General features: G+C 34.5%; 4 protein-coding genes across 4 annotated transcripts in view; 1 reads left to right on the top strand and 3 right to left on the bottom strand.

Moving 5' to 3' along the window:
- CBG21522 overlaps positions 1 to 1,342 on the bottom strand; it is a gene marked incomplete at both ends in the record, with an annotated part of 2,636 nt that extends 1,294 nt beyond the window's left edge. Inside the window, 2 exons of the mRNA XM_002632569.1 lie at positions 313 to 922; positions 1,257 to 1,342. Coding sequence (XP_002632615.1) covers positions 313 to 922; positions 1,257 to 1,342 — 696 coding nt within the window. The remainder of the gene's footprint in view (positions 1 to 312; positions 923 to 1,256) is intronic.
- A 1,892-nt stretch (positions 1,343 to 3,234) lies between these two features.
- Positions 3,235 to 3,830, bottom strand: CBG21521 (the record flags this gene model as incomplete). The annotated part of the gene is made up of 4 exons (XM_002632568.2): positions 3,235 to 3,324; positions 3,372 to 3,455; positions 3,505 to 3,594; positions 3,639 to 3,830. 4 exons carry the CDS (start codon positions 3,828 to 3,830, stop codon positions 3,235 to 3,237), a joined length of 456 nt encoding a protein of 151 aa, XP_002632614.2.
- A 371-nt stretch (positions 3,831 to 4,201) lies between these two features.
- On the top strand, positions 4,202 to 9,333 carry CBG21520 (the record flags this gene model as incomplete). The annotated part of the gene is made up of 5 exons (XM_045244862.1): positions 4,202 to 4,531; positions 4,576 to 4,639; positions 4,986 to 5,260; positions 8,238 to 8,473; positions 9,129 to 9,333. The coding sequence occupies 5 exons, from the start codon at positions 4,202 to 4,204 to the stop codon at positions 9,331 to 9,333; spliced, it is 1,110 nt and encodes a 369-aa protein (XP_045097327.1).
- A 266-nt stretch (positions 9,334 to 9,599) lies between these two features.
- CBG21518 lies at positions 9,600 to 12,931 on the bottom strand (the record flags this gene model as incomplete). Its single annotated transcript, XM_002632566.2, has 4 exons — positions 9,600 to 9,643; positions 12,214 to 12,316; positions 12,676 to 12,756; positions 12,809 to 12,931. The coding sequence occupies 4 exons, from the start codon at positions 12,929 to 12,931 to the stop codon at positions 9,600 to 9,602; spliced, it is 351 nt and encodes a 116-aa protein (XP_002632612.2).
- Positions 12,932 to 18,904: the final 5,973 nt, after the last annotated feature.

The raw sequence follows: 18,904 nt of genomic DNA, 5'->3' as shown, positions 1-18,904 counted from the left end.
GAAAATCTCATTAAATTCGATGATCTCCCAAGTGGCGCTAAAACACCACGCCGCACTTGCAAAGCGATGGGCGGAGCGTCGGTGGGGGGAGGCGGGAATCAAAGTACGCAAACACCGAGTCTCACTTTTTTTATTCCGACAATAGATGTCCAAATTTTCATTATCGAATTGCGGTTTTTGGCGCCAAATTCAAAAATCCCTGTATAGCTGGCAATTTAAGCTCCGCCCACTTTTTCAGAAAAAATGTTCTGCGTAGTTTGAGGCTACTTTTTTATCGATTTTTCGACTATTTTCCCTGAAACATATTCTTACCGGTGGAATCAGAAGCGCCTTGACGACAGAAACTCCAGTTTCCATGCGACGAACAGCGTCTGGAGCATCAGCTGGCACCGAAACCTCCACTCTCAGTGGACCATTGTCCGGTGGAGAAGAAACGTCGACAGACGACGTGTTGCCATCCTTATCCTTCTTGTTACGACCCAAAATCGTTACACGGCATCCGGTAGTAGACTCGAGCTGCTTGGCAGTCGTTCCACGTGGTCCCAAGATGCGTCCGACAAAGTTGTAAGTCGGATACTGCTCCACTGGCACCATGATGATCTCCGAGAGCGTAGCAGGTGCTCCAGGAACCGCTGCTTCGTGCTGATCGCCTCCTCCGATTCTCTTGATCTCCTTATCGATAAGAGTGAAGACGTGATTGAAGCCGTCGGAACAGTGAGAGAGCTGCTCACGCTCCTCCTTCAACGACTCAATGTAGGCGTTCTTGTCGTGTTTCTCGTGCTCCGAGTGGTTGGATGTCGATTTGAGAGACTTGGTTTCCGATGGTGGTGGCGTCATAAGGGGAGAGAACTTCTCGGCGAGACGAAGGTGTTGAATGCCGTCGGAAAGCGAGTCGATGTTTGAGGTGTTCATCTTGTTGATTCTGCAAAAATCGATTTTTAAAAAATGATGCAAATGTTGTTTTTTAGCTCAAAATGTTTTCTTGTTTTTCGAAAGTTTTCGAGAAAACAGTGGCGCCGAAGGCTTTCTAGCCAATTTCCAGCCAAAAATCCCTGAAAAAAAAAATCAGAAATTTCGGAAATGTTCGAAAAAATTTTTAGGAAAAACAGCAAAAACAGCGCTACTGACTATTTTTGCTTCTGGTTTTAGCTGTTTTGCATGGCTTATTGGCTATTTTTCAGCTAAAAAATCGGAAATTTGACCGAATTCCGAGCCGAAAATTCTCAAAAAAACCACAAAATTTCAGAGAAACTCACGATTTGGACGGTTTGTGATTGCTGGATAGTCCAGACTGGTCAAATGAATTCAACTGGCTGCCTTTGGAGGTCAATGGGTCACCCATGGGCGGTCTTGCGACGTGGCAGTGTGTGCCACGTGCCACGGGGTCACCAACCCAGCTTTTTCCGGGATTTGTCATCATTTTTTCACGTTTTTAATTATTTTTCGCGTGAACTTTTTGGGTGCTTTTTAGGTGTTTCGATGAACGGATCTAGGTGAATTTTGGATAAAAAAGAGGGAGAAAACGAAATTAATGGGTCCTACTTAAAAATTCGTTTTTTCGACCTAATTTTCAGAAATTTTATGATTATTCATGCTTAAAATAGATTTCTTAGGCCTTTTTTTCAGTTTTCCATCAGTTTCCGACCAGAAACAGCCTGAATTCCCGCGGAAACAGCTCAAGAAATTGCGAAATTTTCGAAAAACCAGTTTCGAAGTTTCAACTACAGTTCCCTCCGTTTTCGTGGCGAGAGCCCACTGACATATTTTCTTGATGCGCCGTTAATTATTTTTTCGAACTTTTACAAATAACGTTTTCAGGAAATAGGTCCTTTAGGTGAATTTTTGAAAAAAAAAAAAGTGAAAAAATGGTTTCACAAGGGAACCATGTTTAGCCTTCATCTCAGAATTTTTTCTAAATTTGCTCATTTATAGTTTCAAATACGGGCTTTCTCGTGGTGTATTCGGTTTTCTGCACAAATTTCTAGAAGTCGAGTTATGGACTGTTTAAGTGATTTCAGTATTAATTTCTCACTTTTGGAGTGAGTTTTTGAAAGGGTTAATGGGAGTTTTTTGTTTGAGTGTCAATCGCAACTTTAAAGGTTTCTCTACAATCTGACAAAGTTTCCTCATTTTTCAAAAAAACAATTTTTTGAAAAAATTTTTTGCCATGGGTACCCCCTTTGCGAAATTTTCAATTTTTCGAAAATTGTTCAAATGTGCTAAAATGAATTCTAAACGCATAAAAATGATAAAATGAGTCTTTTCACAAGATTCTGTAGCCTATATCCGTTTTGAAATCCGAAATAAGTGATTTCTTCCAAAACTCCAATGAATCGTAGTCCTTCGAAAATCACCCAATAGCACTCAAATATTGTGAAAACATAGATTTACATACTTCTTGACTGATTTATAACAGTTCCGCAACCAATATGATCAAATAGGGAAATTTCGACTGACATTTTGAGTAGATAAGGCTTTTCAGCAGTGCTTCAAGAATTTTTCAGAAATTAATACTTTTTCGAGCTTTTTTCCTACTGAAATAATAGAGCAAACATAGCTTTGATTTTCGAAAAGTTCAAAACATTCCTCCAACATCAAAGAAAAAAAAAGAAACAAGAAAATGGACAGTGACGGAATCGAACCCCAAACTTGTGATTACTATTCGTCCCCACTATCCACTCGCCCACTGTTGCTCGTTTCTTCCACAGTGGAGAATGTATAGAGGAAAGGGGGAAAAGTGAAAGGGAAGGAGGAGACCAAAAAAACAGCATATTTTCAGATGGACTTTTCTCGGCTTTTAGAAATTTGTGCAGAAAACCGAATACACCACAAGAAAGCCCGTATTTGAAACTATAAATGAGCAAGTTTAGAAAAAATTCTGAGATGAAGGCACAAAATAGGTCTTGTACACTTTATTTTTCAATTTTAACACTATTTTTATAGGTTTTCAGGTCCGAAACACCCAGAAAAGCATCGGAAATTTGCGGAGATTCCCCAAAACAAAATTCCAAATTTCCACTCCGTACCGTTTTCGTGGCGAGAGTCCATTGACAAATTTCCTCGATGCGCCTTTAATTTCTTTTTTTCAATTTTAGATTTTTTTTTTGCAAAATATACACTTTTTCATCATATTCGGTCACTCATCGAGTTATAGAAAGCAATTTATACAGAGAAAAAATTCAAAAATTCAAATTTGACACGTAAAGGAAGAGAGGTAAAAAATATAAAAAATAATTAGTGATTATCAGCAATTAATTGCTGGCGAAGGCCGGTCCAGAACACTTTCCACTCGGCTTTTCGGGCGGCTGAATGTTCGGAATTCATCTGAAAATTGAGAAATTATAATTTTTAGGCGGGAAATTCAAATTTACATGACTCGGAACCATTGGAGCCATCGAATTGAGTGGTGGAGCTGGTACGGTGGGTAGATTGATTGTGGAGACGTCGGATTCTTTCTGGAAATTGGATTTTTCGAATTCCCGGCTTAAATTTCAGAAAAAATACCTTTTCAATAGCTTTCCGCTGCGCTGCCGACTTCCAAGCTGGACCGAAAATCGCCGCATCGTGGGACGTCTCTTTTGTTGATTTTTGAATCTAAAAGTTTCAAAATTTTTGAAAAAATTCCGCAAAACTCCCACTTTTTTAGCCGCTGAACCACTTCTAAAACTGCCGACTTGAAATCCGCCCTCCTCGATTTGCTCGATAGCTTTGGTCCGTGCCAAGTGCTCCGCTGCACTCAATTCCTCGAATTTTCCAGACTGTTTTGGCGCTAAACTCGAGGAATCTGAATTTCTAGCAGTCTCCAAATTGCTCCTCATCTTCTCCTTCATTCTGGCGACCTCCTGAACCAAAAATAATTTTTATTTTCAATAAAACATTTTCTTACACTAGAATGATCTTTTTGACCCCTATGGCGGTCTCTATCTCGATCACGACGATCTCTATCATATCGGCTGCTTAAAAATCAATATTTTACAAAAATAATCACTAAAATAGGCTGAAAACTCACGGAGAACGGGGCATTTTTATTTTTGGCTCCCAAAATGGTACTTTGCGCGTAAAGTTGAGTGCACGAGTACGCAGTGTGACGTGAGGGTGTTTGCAGATGACACATTTTATTTTGCGCGGGGGTTTAAATTCAACTTTTCGCAAAATAAAAAAATGAGAAATTTCAGTTTAAATTTTTTAATCGATCTAAAAAATGCCGTTTCTATTTGCTCTAATTTCAATCAACATTCTGTCCGTTTCTATGGTTTGGCTGCTAGTTTCGTGTGGGAAAAAAGAAAATGTAAATTTTTATGGCCTAGAAAATTTTCTCGGCCACCAAAAAAACTGCGAAATTCAAATTTTTAAGGAAAACAATGGAGCAAACCCCACTGAAATTCCGAAAAAAAAGGAAACTCAAAATCAAAGTTTAGCATTTTCTACTGTAGAAAAATCCCAAAAACGATCAGATATTTATCATGAAGTGGCTGAAAATTTGGCATTTCCAGCATCGGCACGATGTAAAAATCATGATGACGCGTGGCGGGTGAGCAATGGGTTACTGTAATTGAGATTACTGTAGTTTTGTAGATTTTGGCACTCTATTTGGACTACATTCGAGCGGTGAATCCGGTTGAGTTTGAGCAGTTTCGAAGTGAGAATTTGGGAAAAATAAATTTTTCGAAATTTGGAAAAAAGTTGAAAATCTGGCAATCTGAAAAATTGAAAAATTTTGGAAAAAAAACAACAAAGATGATTTTTCGAAATTTTCCAAAATCAGGACATTCTGAAAAATCTAGAAATCTGAAAATTTTAAAATTTCAAATTCTTTAAAATTCTGGAAAATTAAAATAATTCAAAAATTGAATTTTCTGTGTCTGAACTTCAGAAAATTGAAAAAGTTAAAATTAGAAAATATAAAAGTTTTGAAAATTAAAAACATTTTTTTCAAAAATCCAAAAGTTGAAAACGCGCTCCATTGATAAATATCATGTTTCCAGTGCTTGACAGTGCCCTCGCCGTCCTTCACGACTTCAGTTTCATCGGTCGTACCGCCCAAGTATCCAACGAGACACTTGCTTTGGCAGTACTGTACTTTTTAGTGGATTTTCACAAAATCAAAATCAATTTGGGTTCGGCTACACAACCATGGTACAGTATCCTGTGTAAAAATGCAAAAATCGAAGAATTGGAAACGATGAAACAGTGGATGGAGCAGGATTTAATTGGAATGAAAAGTGACGATTTTTCAAATGGGTCCAGTTTACTAGAAGAAGTTCATTGATCTGTTTTAGTTTTGGAGAAGTCAATAAAATATTTTTTGGAAATATTTTGATTCTGATATGACCCAGAACCCAGGACCCAGGACCCAGGACCCAGGACCCAGGACCCAGGACCCAGGACCCAGGACCCAGGACCCAGGACCCAGGACCCAGGACCCAGGACCCAGGACCCAGGACCCAGGACCCAGGACCCAGGACCCAGGACCCAGGACCCAGGACCCAGGACCCAGGACCCAGGACCGGGATTCTGGACCCCGGATTCCAGAACCCCGAATTCCGGACCCCGAATTCAGAACCCGGGAATTTCATTTTTTTTTTCAAAAATTTTTCTGTTCTCTAAACTAGGTTAAAGTTGTTCAAAAAACTATTTCCTGTTAGGGATGTCTCAGCGTGATGGGTTTTGTAATTTTGACGCTTCTTGAAAATTTCCAAATCATTTTCGAATAAATTTTCGTAAATAAACCAGAAACAGGCGTGTCGATTTTGATGCAAAATGATCGCAGTTATTCTCTTTCAAATCAGTTTTCTGGTAAGGCCGAGCTTCAGCAAAATTTTGAAAAGAAAGTTTTGAGAATTTTCGATTTCTCGATTTTTTTGAGAATTTTGGGAAGTTTTCAAATTTTAAACAAATTTATACTATTTTCATAATTTTTAACAGGGGTTTGCGATGCTTTAAAAAAATGGTATTTTTCGGAAATTGTGAAAAAAATTTTTGTGGATTTTCAATTTTTCAGAGATTTTGTTATTTTATTTTTTGAGGTTTCCATTGCTTAGATAAATCGGAGATTTCAAAAACATGATTTGTAAAATGTTCTGAAGCTGAAAACGTTTTTTTGTTCAGATTTCAAGTGTTTTAAACTTTTTGGTTTTAAAGGAGGACTCCGACCAAAAATTTTTATTGCATTAAAATGTTTGAACAATTGTCTATTTTCCTAATATTATAGCAAAAAAATTCGAAAAAAAAATCCGAAATCCTCGAAAAATGCCGTTAAAAGCGAAAAATTTTCAAAAAAAAGGTGCTAAGAGGGACGAGGATTTGAATTCCCGCGCAGTGAGAAACCTAGGCCACAGCGCCTGACAACCGTTTTTTCAAGTGGCCGACAGTGGTTTTTTACATTTTTAATTTGCCGGATGAGCACCGTAAAAATCCGGAAAAATTTCCATGTAAGAAAGACGCTATGATGCCGTGGCCTAGGTTTCTCACTGCGCGGGAATTCAAATCCTTTTTTTTTCAACGCCGTTTTTCGGGGATTTAGGATTTTTTTTGAATTTTTTCGCAATAATATTATGAAAATACATATTTTTTGAAACATTTTAATGCAATAAAAATTTTTGGTCGGAGTCCCCCTTTAAGAATTTTAAAACTAAAAAATTTTCCGAGATTTCTTTTATCATTTGGGGTTTTGAAACACAGGAATGATGACAACAAAACAATTCGAAAATTCGAATTTCGAAATGGAAATTCTGAAACTGGATTTTTAGTTTGATTAAATATTCATGGAAATTTGTTTCAAAAGTTTGGAAACTTTTTTACAAAAAACTACTGGAAACCACAAAAAAACATTTTTCCGAAAATTCTGATTTGTTTTTCAAATTGTTTATCCGAAATTTTGAAAATTCTTTATGTTTCTGAAAAAAAAACTGTTTCAGAATATTAAGATTGGGATGTTGTAATATTGTGTTTCTGATGGACTGCATTGGAATTTTTTAAATTGTCAATTTTCGAGAATTTAAGAGAAACTTCTGACAAAACATTTCTAAATTTTCGGTCAATTTTCAAAACTTTCATTTAGTTTTGCGCATTTCTGAAAAACTTTTAAAAATCTTTTTAATCTATTTATGTATGCAATCGGGCGGCCGCTTTCTCTTTGCCCGCGTGGCTCAGTCGGTAGCGGCGCCGCACCTTCAACACTCGCCTCGACAAGTTCAAGTCACCGAGGGGCATATTCAAACGGAATTTCGAGAACATTATTTTTTCATGAAAATATAACAAAGTGAAGCCCAAGAACGCGCTTTTTAAAACAAAAAAAAATTGAACACAAACCGTTTGTTTTGGGTGAGATACAAAACACCAAACTTGACGCGCATTACTTTTGCAAACCCCTAATATTATTATTTTTGCCACGTGAACATTTTTCCAGTTCATTTTTTCAACTATGCTTCCGTGAGCCTTTTTTTTGAAAAAGAGTCGACGTGAGCTTTTTTGCAAATGAGCCTTGATGAGCTTTTATCAAAATCAATAATTACGTCAAATGAGCCTCGATGAGCTTTTTTCAAAATCAATATTTTCGTCAAATGAGCCTATATGAGCTTTGACGTAGCGTCGAAAAAGGCTCGTAAGAGCCTGCTTCATGATGAGCTCACGTGAGCTTAAGCTCATGACTGAGCTTTTTTCGGAACCCTATTAGAAATTCTAAAAATCTAATTTGTGGAATTAAGGTTTTGAAACCGAAAAATTTCGGGGTTTCTAATTTTCAAAAAAGATTCTTGAATTTTTAGAATTTTCCTTTTTTTTAAAGTTTATAAATCACTAGATGACAGATTATCTTTCGAAAAAACTGCACTATTTCGCGCCGAAGACACACCAGCCAGCTGATTGAAGCGGTTCAAAAATAAAATGTTTTGAAAATAAAATTTCTGATTCAAAAAACAAAAAAATTCAAAACAAGATTAATGCAACTCATTCACATTCAGTTACAACGTAATTTCTGTTTTTGCATTAAAAATCCAAATAATAACAAACTTGAATATTTGAGAAAACAACAGAAAATCCAGTTTCAGAAAATCCAGTTTCAGATGTCCATTTTAGATTTCGGATTTTCAAGTTTTCGTTTCTTTTTGCATGCTATTAAAACTTTAAAAATTCAGAAAATACAAGTTTTTTGTTCTATTTTTTGTTTTTGCATAGAATCAGAGTTTTAGATTCCGAATATAACGTTTTTTCTATTTTCTACCATCCATAATTTCCAGACACTTACCCTATTTCCAATTTTTCTTTGTGGAGGTAAAAAGAAGAATTATGACGGCGAGGGAGACATTTCATTAGTGCAACCCGGAGTTCAAAAGATCAATACAACGCCGTCTGGAGGTGGATTCATGGCGACGGCGTCAAGTTCTGGTTCGAAACCATTGAATGACGATTTTTCGGTCGGTGTACCACCTCCACACATTCCATTGGCTGATAAGTCGGATGAGAGAACGCTGGCGTTAGTTTTTTTTGAATTTTTTGAATTTTCAATGGATTGAGTTTTCGTAGAACTTTCAAAATTTTATAAATTCGTTGAAACTGAAGAAAATAATTTTTTAAATTTGAGTTTTTGATGAAAGAATCTTGGTGTTAGTTTTTTAGGAATTTGGAAAATTTTGAAATTTTCGATTAATTGAAAAAAAATTTCATAACTTCTCTTCCCATATTTTGAAAATGTTGAATTTCTGGAAAAAAAACTGTTACAGAATATGAAGATTTTTTTGGGATTCTGTAGTAATGTGTCTTTTGAATTTTTTAAAAAATTACAATTCGGATAAGAAAGAATTTCGAAACATCGAGGTTTCTTATTTTCTATATTTCTGGAATCAGAGTTTAAATTTTCTAATTTTACAAAATTTAAATCGCAAAATTTAAATTTATTTCAGCGTTAAATATCATCATTCTTATCATCATTTTTAATTTCTGAGAACCGCTTCTTTCTAATGTCAAAATCCAGTTCTAAAAAATTTCAAAAATCAGCGAAACTAGAATTTTTTTAAAAATAAATGATGTGATTGAATTTTCATAAAAGTTTTCCAACCTTTTCGATTCGATGAAACGGAGAAAAATTTTTTAGGCAATCAAAAATCTCAAATAAATAAAAACAATTTCAGAGACATTGAATCGATTCAAAGTGAGAAAGCAATGATACGCGAGAAGAAGAGTAAACAGGCGGTCGCGGCCGTGGCCGCCAATCCCACGGCCACTTCGAAATCGAAACGTCCTGGATCTCAGTCACCGGCTCATGCTACAAGTGCAGAAGGAGCAACAAAACAAGTGAAAGGATCAATGAAAGGATCAAGATCACCGGCTCAATAGACTTTTTTCTGGAATTTTCTAGAACAATTTTATGTCTGTATAAACAAGTTGTCGATATTTTATTGATTGATTGATTTGATTGATTTTTTCGTTGAGAGGAGAAGAAGAACAATTTGTTTGCTTTAGGGAAGAACGGGAGACGAACTGACATTTTTAGGGGATGAAAATTGAAAAATTTGAAAAAGAATGGGAGATTTTGAAAAATAGAAAATTGGGAAAACGCTGCAGAAACAAGAAAAATCATCAAAAATTGAAATTGTCAAAAATCACGCGTCGTAGATCCTACAGAATTTGAAGCGGCAGGCGTATCCTGAAAAATTGATTTTTTGAGGGGATGAGCGACATAATTTGAGAAATATGATTTCTAGCTTTGACAGAGTTTTAAAACATTAAAAAATTCAAAATTGTAATTTTTGAGCTTTAATATATAATCTTTGTTTTGAAATAGTTGAAACTTGAATTCAATTTTTTGAATTTTAGAATTATCCCATTTTCGAGTTGATCACGAAATTCGCAAAATTTTGGTATCTGGAAACTTTTTGAAACATTGAAAATTTTTTTTGGAATATTGTTTTTTTAATCAAAGTTTGTTTTTGAAGTTTTCAAGATTTGAATAAAAATCTTGAATTTCAACATTTTGGAAACCTTTTCAAATTGTAGAAATACCCAAAGAGAAATCCGAATTGATCCCATAGTTTTCAAATTTTCAGGATATTTTTTTTCGAAATCATATTTTTAAATTTAAAGGTGGGGGGACAGGAGATTTTTCGGAGGTTTTTTGGAGTTATGATATGCATTCTACCGTGACGGTGTACAACGCTTAATGTCACTCTGCGTACAGCTGTCGTCCTCGCCTTTATGTATGCAATCGGGCGGCCGCTTTCTCTTTCCCCGCGTGGCTCAGTCGGTAGCTGCGCCGCACCCTCAATCCTCGGCCCCACAAGTTCAACTCCTCGAGGGGCATATTCAAACGGAATTTCGAGAACATTACTTTTTTTCATGCCCCCCCCCCTTTAATGTTTTGTTGGAAAATCGGAATTTCGACAAATCGAAATTTACACAAGTTTACAACATTTTTAATTTAATTTTTACATGTTGACAGAGTTTTGAAACACTGTGAGAAATTTTTTGGAACACTGTTTTGTTTTGAAAATTTAACTTTTTTTGTAATTGTTAAAAATTGAATAGGTCAAGTTCATCACAAAAGTCGCAAAATTTTGGTATTTGGAAACTTTCTGAAACATTTGAAATTACTTTTTGGAACATTGATTGAAGTTTTTTTGAAATTTTCAAAATTTGAGCATTGGATTTTGAAACTTTTTGAAAAATTTTTAAATCTCATTAAAATTTCAGAATATTAATTACTTCGAAATTTAATTTTTTTTTGAGAATATCAGAACCTTTGGAACATCGAATTCAAAAAACTTAAGAACTTGGAAACTTGTTGAAACATTTTCAAAATTGAGAAAAAATATGTATTTCAAGAAACAATTATTTTAAATATAGAAACATGAAAGCAAAAAAATTTCGAAAAAATCCATGAAGTTTTCATTTGTCAAGCTTTTTTTTGAAGCGAATTATGTGTCTTTGAAAATCCGTCAGCAGAGACGCAGAGAAGCGAGACTGCTCTCGTTTCTCTGCGTCTCTTATAGGAAAAATTCAAATATAACTCATAACTGGCTTCAAAATTGTCGTAGAGACTAGAGTTTTGGTGCGTTTTGTAGCGAATTTTGTATTTCATTGGATTTTTGGTTTACTCAAAATTTCTGAAAATTTCAATTTTTTGAGAAAATTAATTTTTGTCGGAAAATTATAATTTTGACATTGGTGATTTATAACCGTGTTTCAAATTTCTTGCTTTCAGAAAAACTTCATCACAAAATGTCAAAAAATGCATTTTCCCAAACTTCATCTTTTGAAATGGTTTTGATATTATTGTTGTGCGAAAAAATTGGAGCGAGAGAGTATTTTTTGCAGTCTGAATACGGTAGGCACCTCGAAGCGACAAGCCTAAATAGCGCATAGTCGGTGGAGACGCAGAGAAATATTTCGATTAACTGTCTGCGTCTCAACTCCAATTTTTTCGGACAACAATAATAAGATCGGACTTTTCAAATGTTTAAATCAAACTTTCGCTGATATTCAGTCACTAAAATTGTTTGAAATTTAGGAACTTGACAACTTTTTGAAACATTTTTTTTGAAAATCGAATTTCAAAAATAATCTTTATGACGAGCATCTGGAAACAAAGACACTGAAAAAATTTCAGACATTCTTGAAACACAATTTTTTGTAGAAGAAAGTAGTCAAGAAAAAATTTCTTGCAAAGAAAAAGTCTTGTCAGTTGTTCCACTTTTCATTAATACAGAAAGTTTTCAGGCTTTTCCCGCCCTTTCAGTCAAAAACAGTGCATAAACCTCTATCATTTCAGGGTCATTGGCACAAAGTCCAAAAATATACAAAATTTGCAACAAAATGCACCAAAAATCTAGTTTCTGCACCAATTTTGAAGCGAGTTATGACGATTTGAAGTTTTAAAAGACGCAGAGAAACGAGAGCACTCTCGCTTCTCTGCGTCTCTTAGCTGAAATTTAAAAGGCGCGTAACTCGCTTCAAAAAGAAGCTAACCAAATAAAAATCACACAGATTTGTTGAAAACTTCCAGGGCTTTCAGATGGAATACAACACATTTCAAAATTTTTGTTTTAAATTTGAAAAATGTTTCAAAAAGTTCCCAAATTCCCAAAGGCTTGAAAGCTTTCTGATCGATTCATAAAATGTTTTGCAAATTTTGAAAAAAAAATTGTCTACACTTTCTACCGTACCCCTACGAGAAAGGCACACTAAACAAAACTACGAACCTTGCCCAATAAAACGAACCTCGCAAACCGTCACTTCTTCTGGGTCTCGTCGGATAGACCTCTTCTCCAGATGATGATGCCACGTCATCATTGTTGTTCATCGAATCGATCAATGCGGCAACCTGCACATCTAACTTTTAGTTGGGCAAGGAAAGGGCAAGGCAAGACAAGGGCAAGGTCATACCCATATCTTGTTCACAACCTAAGCCTAGGGCCAATGCTTGATCAAGACATGGGCAAAGAAATATTGCTCATGATTTGCCCATAGCTTGCCCAGGGGCGGTCCAAGGGCGAGCCACGGGCGGTCCAAGTACGGTCTAAGGGCGGTCCAAGGGGCAGTCCAAGGGTGGTCCAAGGGCGAGCCAAGGGCGAACCAAGGGCGGTCCAAGAGCGGTCCAAGGCAAGGACACGGACAAGGCCAAGGATAAGGTCTTGTCCATATCTTGCCCATACCTTGCTCACACCTCGACCAACAACTGACCTCATCATTGACACCATAATACGGCCGCAACTGACGATCGTGTCCCAGCATACGGTAGAACGAGACCGAGTACGGAAAACTCTGAAAATGCTGAAATTTGTATTTCCCTGGAAATTTCAAATTGCCGCCCAACCCGCAGCTGACGTGTCAGAATTTGTGGAGGAGGAGAGTCTGTGAGGATTGAGGCTCGAGCCGCTGTCAAAACGGCGCATACTAGGAGCAGGGAGCCCAGTAGAGATGATGATCGTAGAAGCATCTGGAAACTTTTTTGTTCAAGGTGGCCTAGAAATTTGGAAATTGGAAAAGTTCGGCCAGATTACAAATAGAGCGCAGTTGTACAGAACGACGAATTTCACTTAAGCATTAATACAGAATAAATGAAGATGTTGAAACATTACAAAATTTTAAATATTGAAACTGATTTAAAAAGGCTACTGTACTTTTGAAAAATCTTGAATAGGTATATTGAAATTTCTCCAAAAAAGCTAAATTTTTAAAAAGTTCAAAATTTGAATTTTTGAAATTTCAAAAAAAAAGAAAAACGTCAATGTTTCAAAACCCTTACTAATTTTTCAAGAATTTCAAAAAAAATAATAATAAAACGATTTTCGTTCACCCCTTTATAACTGAATTTTCAGAACAATACACACATTTTTGGGTATTATTATTTTTTCTTGAACTAATTTTTTTGCAGGAGGAATGTCACAAAAATAGAGGTAGAATGACGAATTGGAGGGAAGAAACTTATTGTTTCCAGAGGGAAAAATTTCAAAAAAAATGTTGCAATTCTTTAAAAAATTCCATTCTGCGGAATTTTTGAAAAAATTAGATTCTAAAAATTTCATAATTGGTGATGACTGAAGAATTGAAAAAAAAGTAGGAAGTCTTTTTTAGGACTTCCTTGTCTTTTTCAAAATTTAATCACCTAATTCTCACGTAGGTCTGAAAAAGGAGTCTTACAATTAGAGTCTTTTTCAGAAAATTTAGGTGCACATTTTCTGAAAAAGTCCCTGTTTCGTATATGGCAAATTACAACAATTTTCATTCGAAATTCAATCTGTTCAGTTTGAAGTAGAAACTTCGAAAAAATTTTTAATTTGTGGGAATCTTTGAAAATCAAATTTTTTGGGATTTCAATTTTTCGAATTTCGCATTTTCGCTCAAGTTTTGAGCCAAAAATCTGAAATTCGATATGTTTTTTCAAATTTTATTCTGAAAAAATTTTAGAACTTTTAATTGAAAAAGTTCATAAAACGTTTCAAAATTATATGAACAATTTGAATTACAATTTGATTATTATAAAATGCAAACTTTAAAAAATTTAGAATTTTGTCGAAATTTCAAAAACTCGAAATTTTCAAAAATTCCAAGGAAGAAATTTAACAAAAAAATTGAGCCAGGTAGGTGCTAAATTACAAACTTTTTGCGGAAAAGCCCGAAAATTTCTAATTATCCAGAAATCTGAAATTAACGAAAAGCATCCACTCAATGTGTTCTAGGTCATTTACCATGATGGCCTAACATAAAACTGATGTGTTGTCTAGGTCATCTACCTTGGTGGCCTAACTTTTTCAAAATGGATTTTCTAGGTCACCATAATAAATGGTTCAAAAACACTTCGTTAGATCCTTGCTGTTCCAGTAACTTTGGTGGCCTAGAAAACTTACGTTGAGAAAGTTCGTCCATCATTGTAAATGGTCTAGAAAACACACGAAGGGAATGTTTAGCTAGGTTCTGCGTCTTCCACTATAGTGACCTAGAAAATTCACGTGGAGAAAGTTAGGCCATCTTGGTGAACGACCGGAAAATCACACCGGCTGGATGTTAGAATTTTCTAAGCCATTCACCGTAGTAGCCTAGAAAACTCAACTTGCAAAAGTTCGGTCATCATGGTAAATGACCTAGAAAACACATCAGGTGTATATTAGGCCATTTTCTTGGCCAGCAACTTTGGGGGACTAGAAATTTCGCATTGATAAAGTTAGGCCACCTTGGAAAATACCCTAGAAAACATATCAAGGGAATGTTAGGCTGTTTCTAGTAACTTTGATGGCCTAGAATTTCATGATGAGAAAGTTAGGCCATACCTAACTCAACAAGACAATTTTTCGCCAAAAATACGGAAAGTGAAGCATTCTCTAAACTGATGATCATGGTCCATCCGAAAAAGCTTCTTCATATCTCCCCTCCTCTTCTCCCCCATTTCCAGGTCACGGTCCATGGATTTTTATTTGAAAAGAGAAGAAAAATGATGGATTGATATTCTATATATTTCAATATTTGGATAAATGTATATAATATTCACAGAAAGATGTCATTTCTCTGAACTTTTGTCGTATTTAGAGTTTTCCCATTGAATTCTGAATAGTGGGTGGAAATTGACCCGGAAAAGTTTTGGGTCAGAAATTTATTAAAATAAATAAATTGAGGGAATAAAAGAATGATGATGTCATTATTGGTAACTCAGAATTTACTGGAATTTCAGGAAAAAAACTACGTTATATGAAGGGCATTATGCTTTGGGATATCCTGGAAAACATTTTAAAATTGGAAAGAGTTCAAAATCGGAAAAAAAAGAACATCACCTAAATTTTGAAAACACTACAAAACAGTGTAAAATGTTTCACATTTTTTTGATTCTCAAAATTAGAAGCTTTGAAATGTTGGTTTTTTTTTTCATTTTTTGTAATTTCAGAATTGATAAAAAATTGTCAAAAATTGGACAAATTTCTAAAAATACTTTTCTGAAAGTATTTAAATTCGAAATTTTCGGCTTTGAAAAATCACAATTTTTGAAAAATCAACTTTTCGAAACTTTATAATTTTTTATTCAAACGTTTTGTTAAATTAAAATATTAGAAATTTCAAAATTTCTGAAAAAAAAACATGTTTTACATTGTGAATATTAAAATGTTGTAGTATTGTGTTCAGATTAATTTTATTTTCTTAAACATTTTTCGAATAGAAAAAAATTAATTTGTTTTTAAAAAATTAACTTTTTCGTAATTCCATAAGTTTACTACCAATTTTTGCAAATCGTGCCATGTTTTAAAAATTATAAATTCTCAAAAAAAAAGTGTTTCAAGATGTCCAGAATACCAGAAGCGTCATTAGTCATATATTCTTCTCAGAACTTCATGAAATTCCAAAAATCCTGAAAAAACCTGTTTCAGAATATGGGTATTAGGATGTTGTAGTATTGTGTTTCCGATCCACGAAGTTGTTGAATGATTTTTTTTTTCAAAAATCACCTTTTTTAGAAGGATTTTTGAAAAAAAAATACAATCCAGAAATAAAAATTCAGATTTTAATAATAAATACATAAACCAACATTGTTATATTTAACCAGCAAGATGGTGCGCCTTCGGCGCGATTCAATCCAGTTTTTTACTGGTTCGTCCTTTGATTTTTTTCAAGTTATACCTTTTTTGAAAATTAAAAATTTTCGCAAAAAAAGTAATCCAAAATGTCTATAATACAAAAATGTTCATTGTCCGCAAGGCTGTGCAAAGTGGCTGCCGGCCGCGGCTTTTCAATCCAAAGCCGAGAAAGCCGCGGCCGGCCGATGCTTTTCGTCTTAAGGCGTCTGAGGCCGCGGCTTTCTCAGGCCTAGTCAAAGCCGGCCGCCGTGGCACAGCCTTGATTGTCCATATAATCATGTTGCTATGGTCCAAATTTTGTTACAATTTTCAAACAATGTTTTTCTGAAAAAAATTGAAAATTTGATACTGTGGGCTTTAAAAAAAAATCTATTAAAATCAACTTTTTTCAAAACTTTAATCGTTTTTAAAAATTTTTATTTGCAAGTTAAAAATTTTGAAACATTTAGGAATTTCAGAACAAAAAATCAGCTTCAGGTCATGAATATTAGGTTGTTGTGGTATTATTTTTCTGGTTAGACATCCATTCCATTTTTTCAGAATTTTTCGAATTTCAAAATCTTTTTTTTTTAATTTTCCGCAACTTTTCAAATTTTTTTCGAAAAATTATGAATTTTCCGAAAAAAAGTGTTTCAAAATGACCAGAATTACGAAATCTTCATTATTTTCATAATCTATCCACCATACTTTTTTCAAAAATAGAAAAAAAATTAATTAAAACTTTAGAGTTTTTTCCAGAATTTTTGGAAATTTTTGAATTAAGCAAATACTCAAAAAAAACTGTTTCAAAATGCCCAAAAAACAAAAATCTTCATCAGTCATATATTTTTTCTTTACACATTCGGTAGTTTGAGAAATTACATAATCGCTAGAATTTTATTCTTGGAAAAAATTTAAAATCTGAATATTTAAATTCAAATTAAATTTAAAAAAATATAGTTTTTAAACAATTTTCAAGAACTTCTGAATTACTTTTTAAAGGTTCTTGGAAATTTTTGGAATTTGAAAAAATAGAAAATAGTGAAAAAAATCTGTTTCACAAAGTGTACATTAGGACGTTGAAGTATTGTGGTCCTGAGGTTCGCCCTTAAACGTTCTAGGAATTTTTAAGCTGTTGTAATTTCGTAAATTCCAAAAAGACATTTTTTAAATCGAGATTTCTTAATTTTCAATTTTTCACTTTCAATAAATTTTTGAATCTTAAAAATTTTCAAAAAATGTGTTTCAAAATGTCCAGAATTACAAAAACTTCATTAGTCATTAGTCATTCGAGGTTCTCGCAACTCAAAATTTTATAAAAATTCGGAAAAAGAAAAATTCATATCGCAAATTTAAAAAATACTAGTCTAAAAAATTCTAGAAAATTTTCCGAATTTTGAAATCGAGCAAAATTTCTCTAAAATTTCCAATTTACAAGTTTTTCGAATTTTAGAAAATTCAAAACTTTCAAACACCCATAACTTGTTCCCCATTAATTTTCAAGATTATCTCCAAGAGACTTGAGAAATTCTATATTAGTTCACACCCATTTCTTCCCATTATAACCCATTTTACTATTATGTAAATACATGTCTCTTTCTTATCTATTTCTCTGTAGAGTATGATAAAAACTCTTCTTCTTCTCTTCCCAGAGATAGTGTATACCACAATGACTCATCTCTCTTTTTATGCGGTCAATTTGCATTATATTCCACATATATTTCTCTCTATTGAACACCCTTGTTCCCCACTCCTAATCAATTGTGTATTGTTATGTTACTTTTTCCAATTTTCTCTTTTCTTTCGTTTCTACGAAAAAAAGAAAAAAGGAGAAAATAAATTTTAGGTAACCCATAGAAACGGAGCCGGCCGTGGGCGTATATAGCCACAACTACATATATAACCAACCAACGAAAAATAATTAACGGTTGGCTTGGCTCTTTCCACCTGTTGTTGAGTTAGTGAGCCGACGAAAATTCCTAGGCTCCGCCCACTTTTTTTACTTCGCTTCTCGAGATTTCTTTTTACTTCGCTATACAAAGCTGAAAAATCTTTCAATTCTGAGTATACATTTTACTGAAATTGGTGCTAAAAATCCACGTGGCAAGGCAGTTCTACCATAATTCCCCTTTTCATTTCATTCGCTTATCGAAATCTGGGTCAATTTCCCAATTTCCCTTTCTCGAAATGTGAGGAGATTTTAGATTTTTCGGCTAGATATGCCGTTTCTGTCTCTATTTTACTTGGAATTTAGAATTTCCGGGTACAGATTTGTTTGTATTCGATGTTCTGACGAATTCTGACGAATCGAAGAGTCAGAAGTTTGTTTTTTCTGAATTTTCAGAAGTTTAGGTGATGTCATTTTTTGGTATTCCGCCTGAAAAATACGCTGAAAATGGCGAAAATTCGCTTTGAAATCGGTGAAAACCGCTAAAAGTTCGAGAATTTTGATTTCGTTGCGAAACCCCAACTTTATCTTGCTGGTGTGTCCCTTTAAAAAAGCTACAGTAGTTTGGTTTTTCATGGCGATTTTTGGGCGGTTTTCGATGTTTTTAACAGATTCTCACACATTTTCTCAGTGTCTTAGCTTTTCTTCTTTTTTTTTCTTGGGTTTTTATAGCAAAAAATTCAAAAAATCAACAAAAATCGCAATAATCGTGGCGGGACTCAAAACAGCTTTTGCGTATACGCGCCTTTAAGGAACTACCGTAACCCAAAATATGAGAGCACACCAACTGGGAGGAAAAGAAAAAGTGGGAAGAACCACCTGGGAGGAAAAATGGGCGGAGCCTAATTTGCAACCCTGGCACGGTTTTGTCGCATGGTTTTTTTCTTGACCAGGTACCAAATGGTAAAAATAAACCATGCGG

The sequence above is a fragment of the Caenorhabditis briggsae genome (genome assembly GCF_000004555.2).
Source record: "Caenorhabditis briggsae complete genome, chrIV, whole genome shotgun sequence".
Lineage (NCBI taxonomy): Eukaryota > Metazoa > Nematoda > Chromadorea > Rhabditida > Rhabditidae > Caenorhabditis > Caenorhabditis briggsae.
The sequence above is the reverse complement of the archived record's forward strand: the minus strand, read 5'-3'. Positions and strand labels throughout refer to the sequence as shown.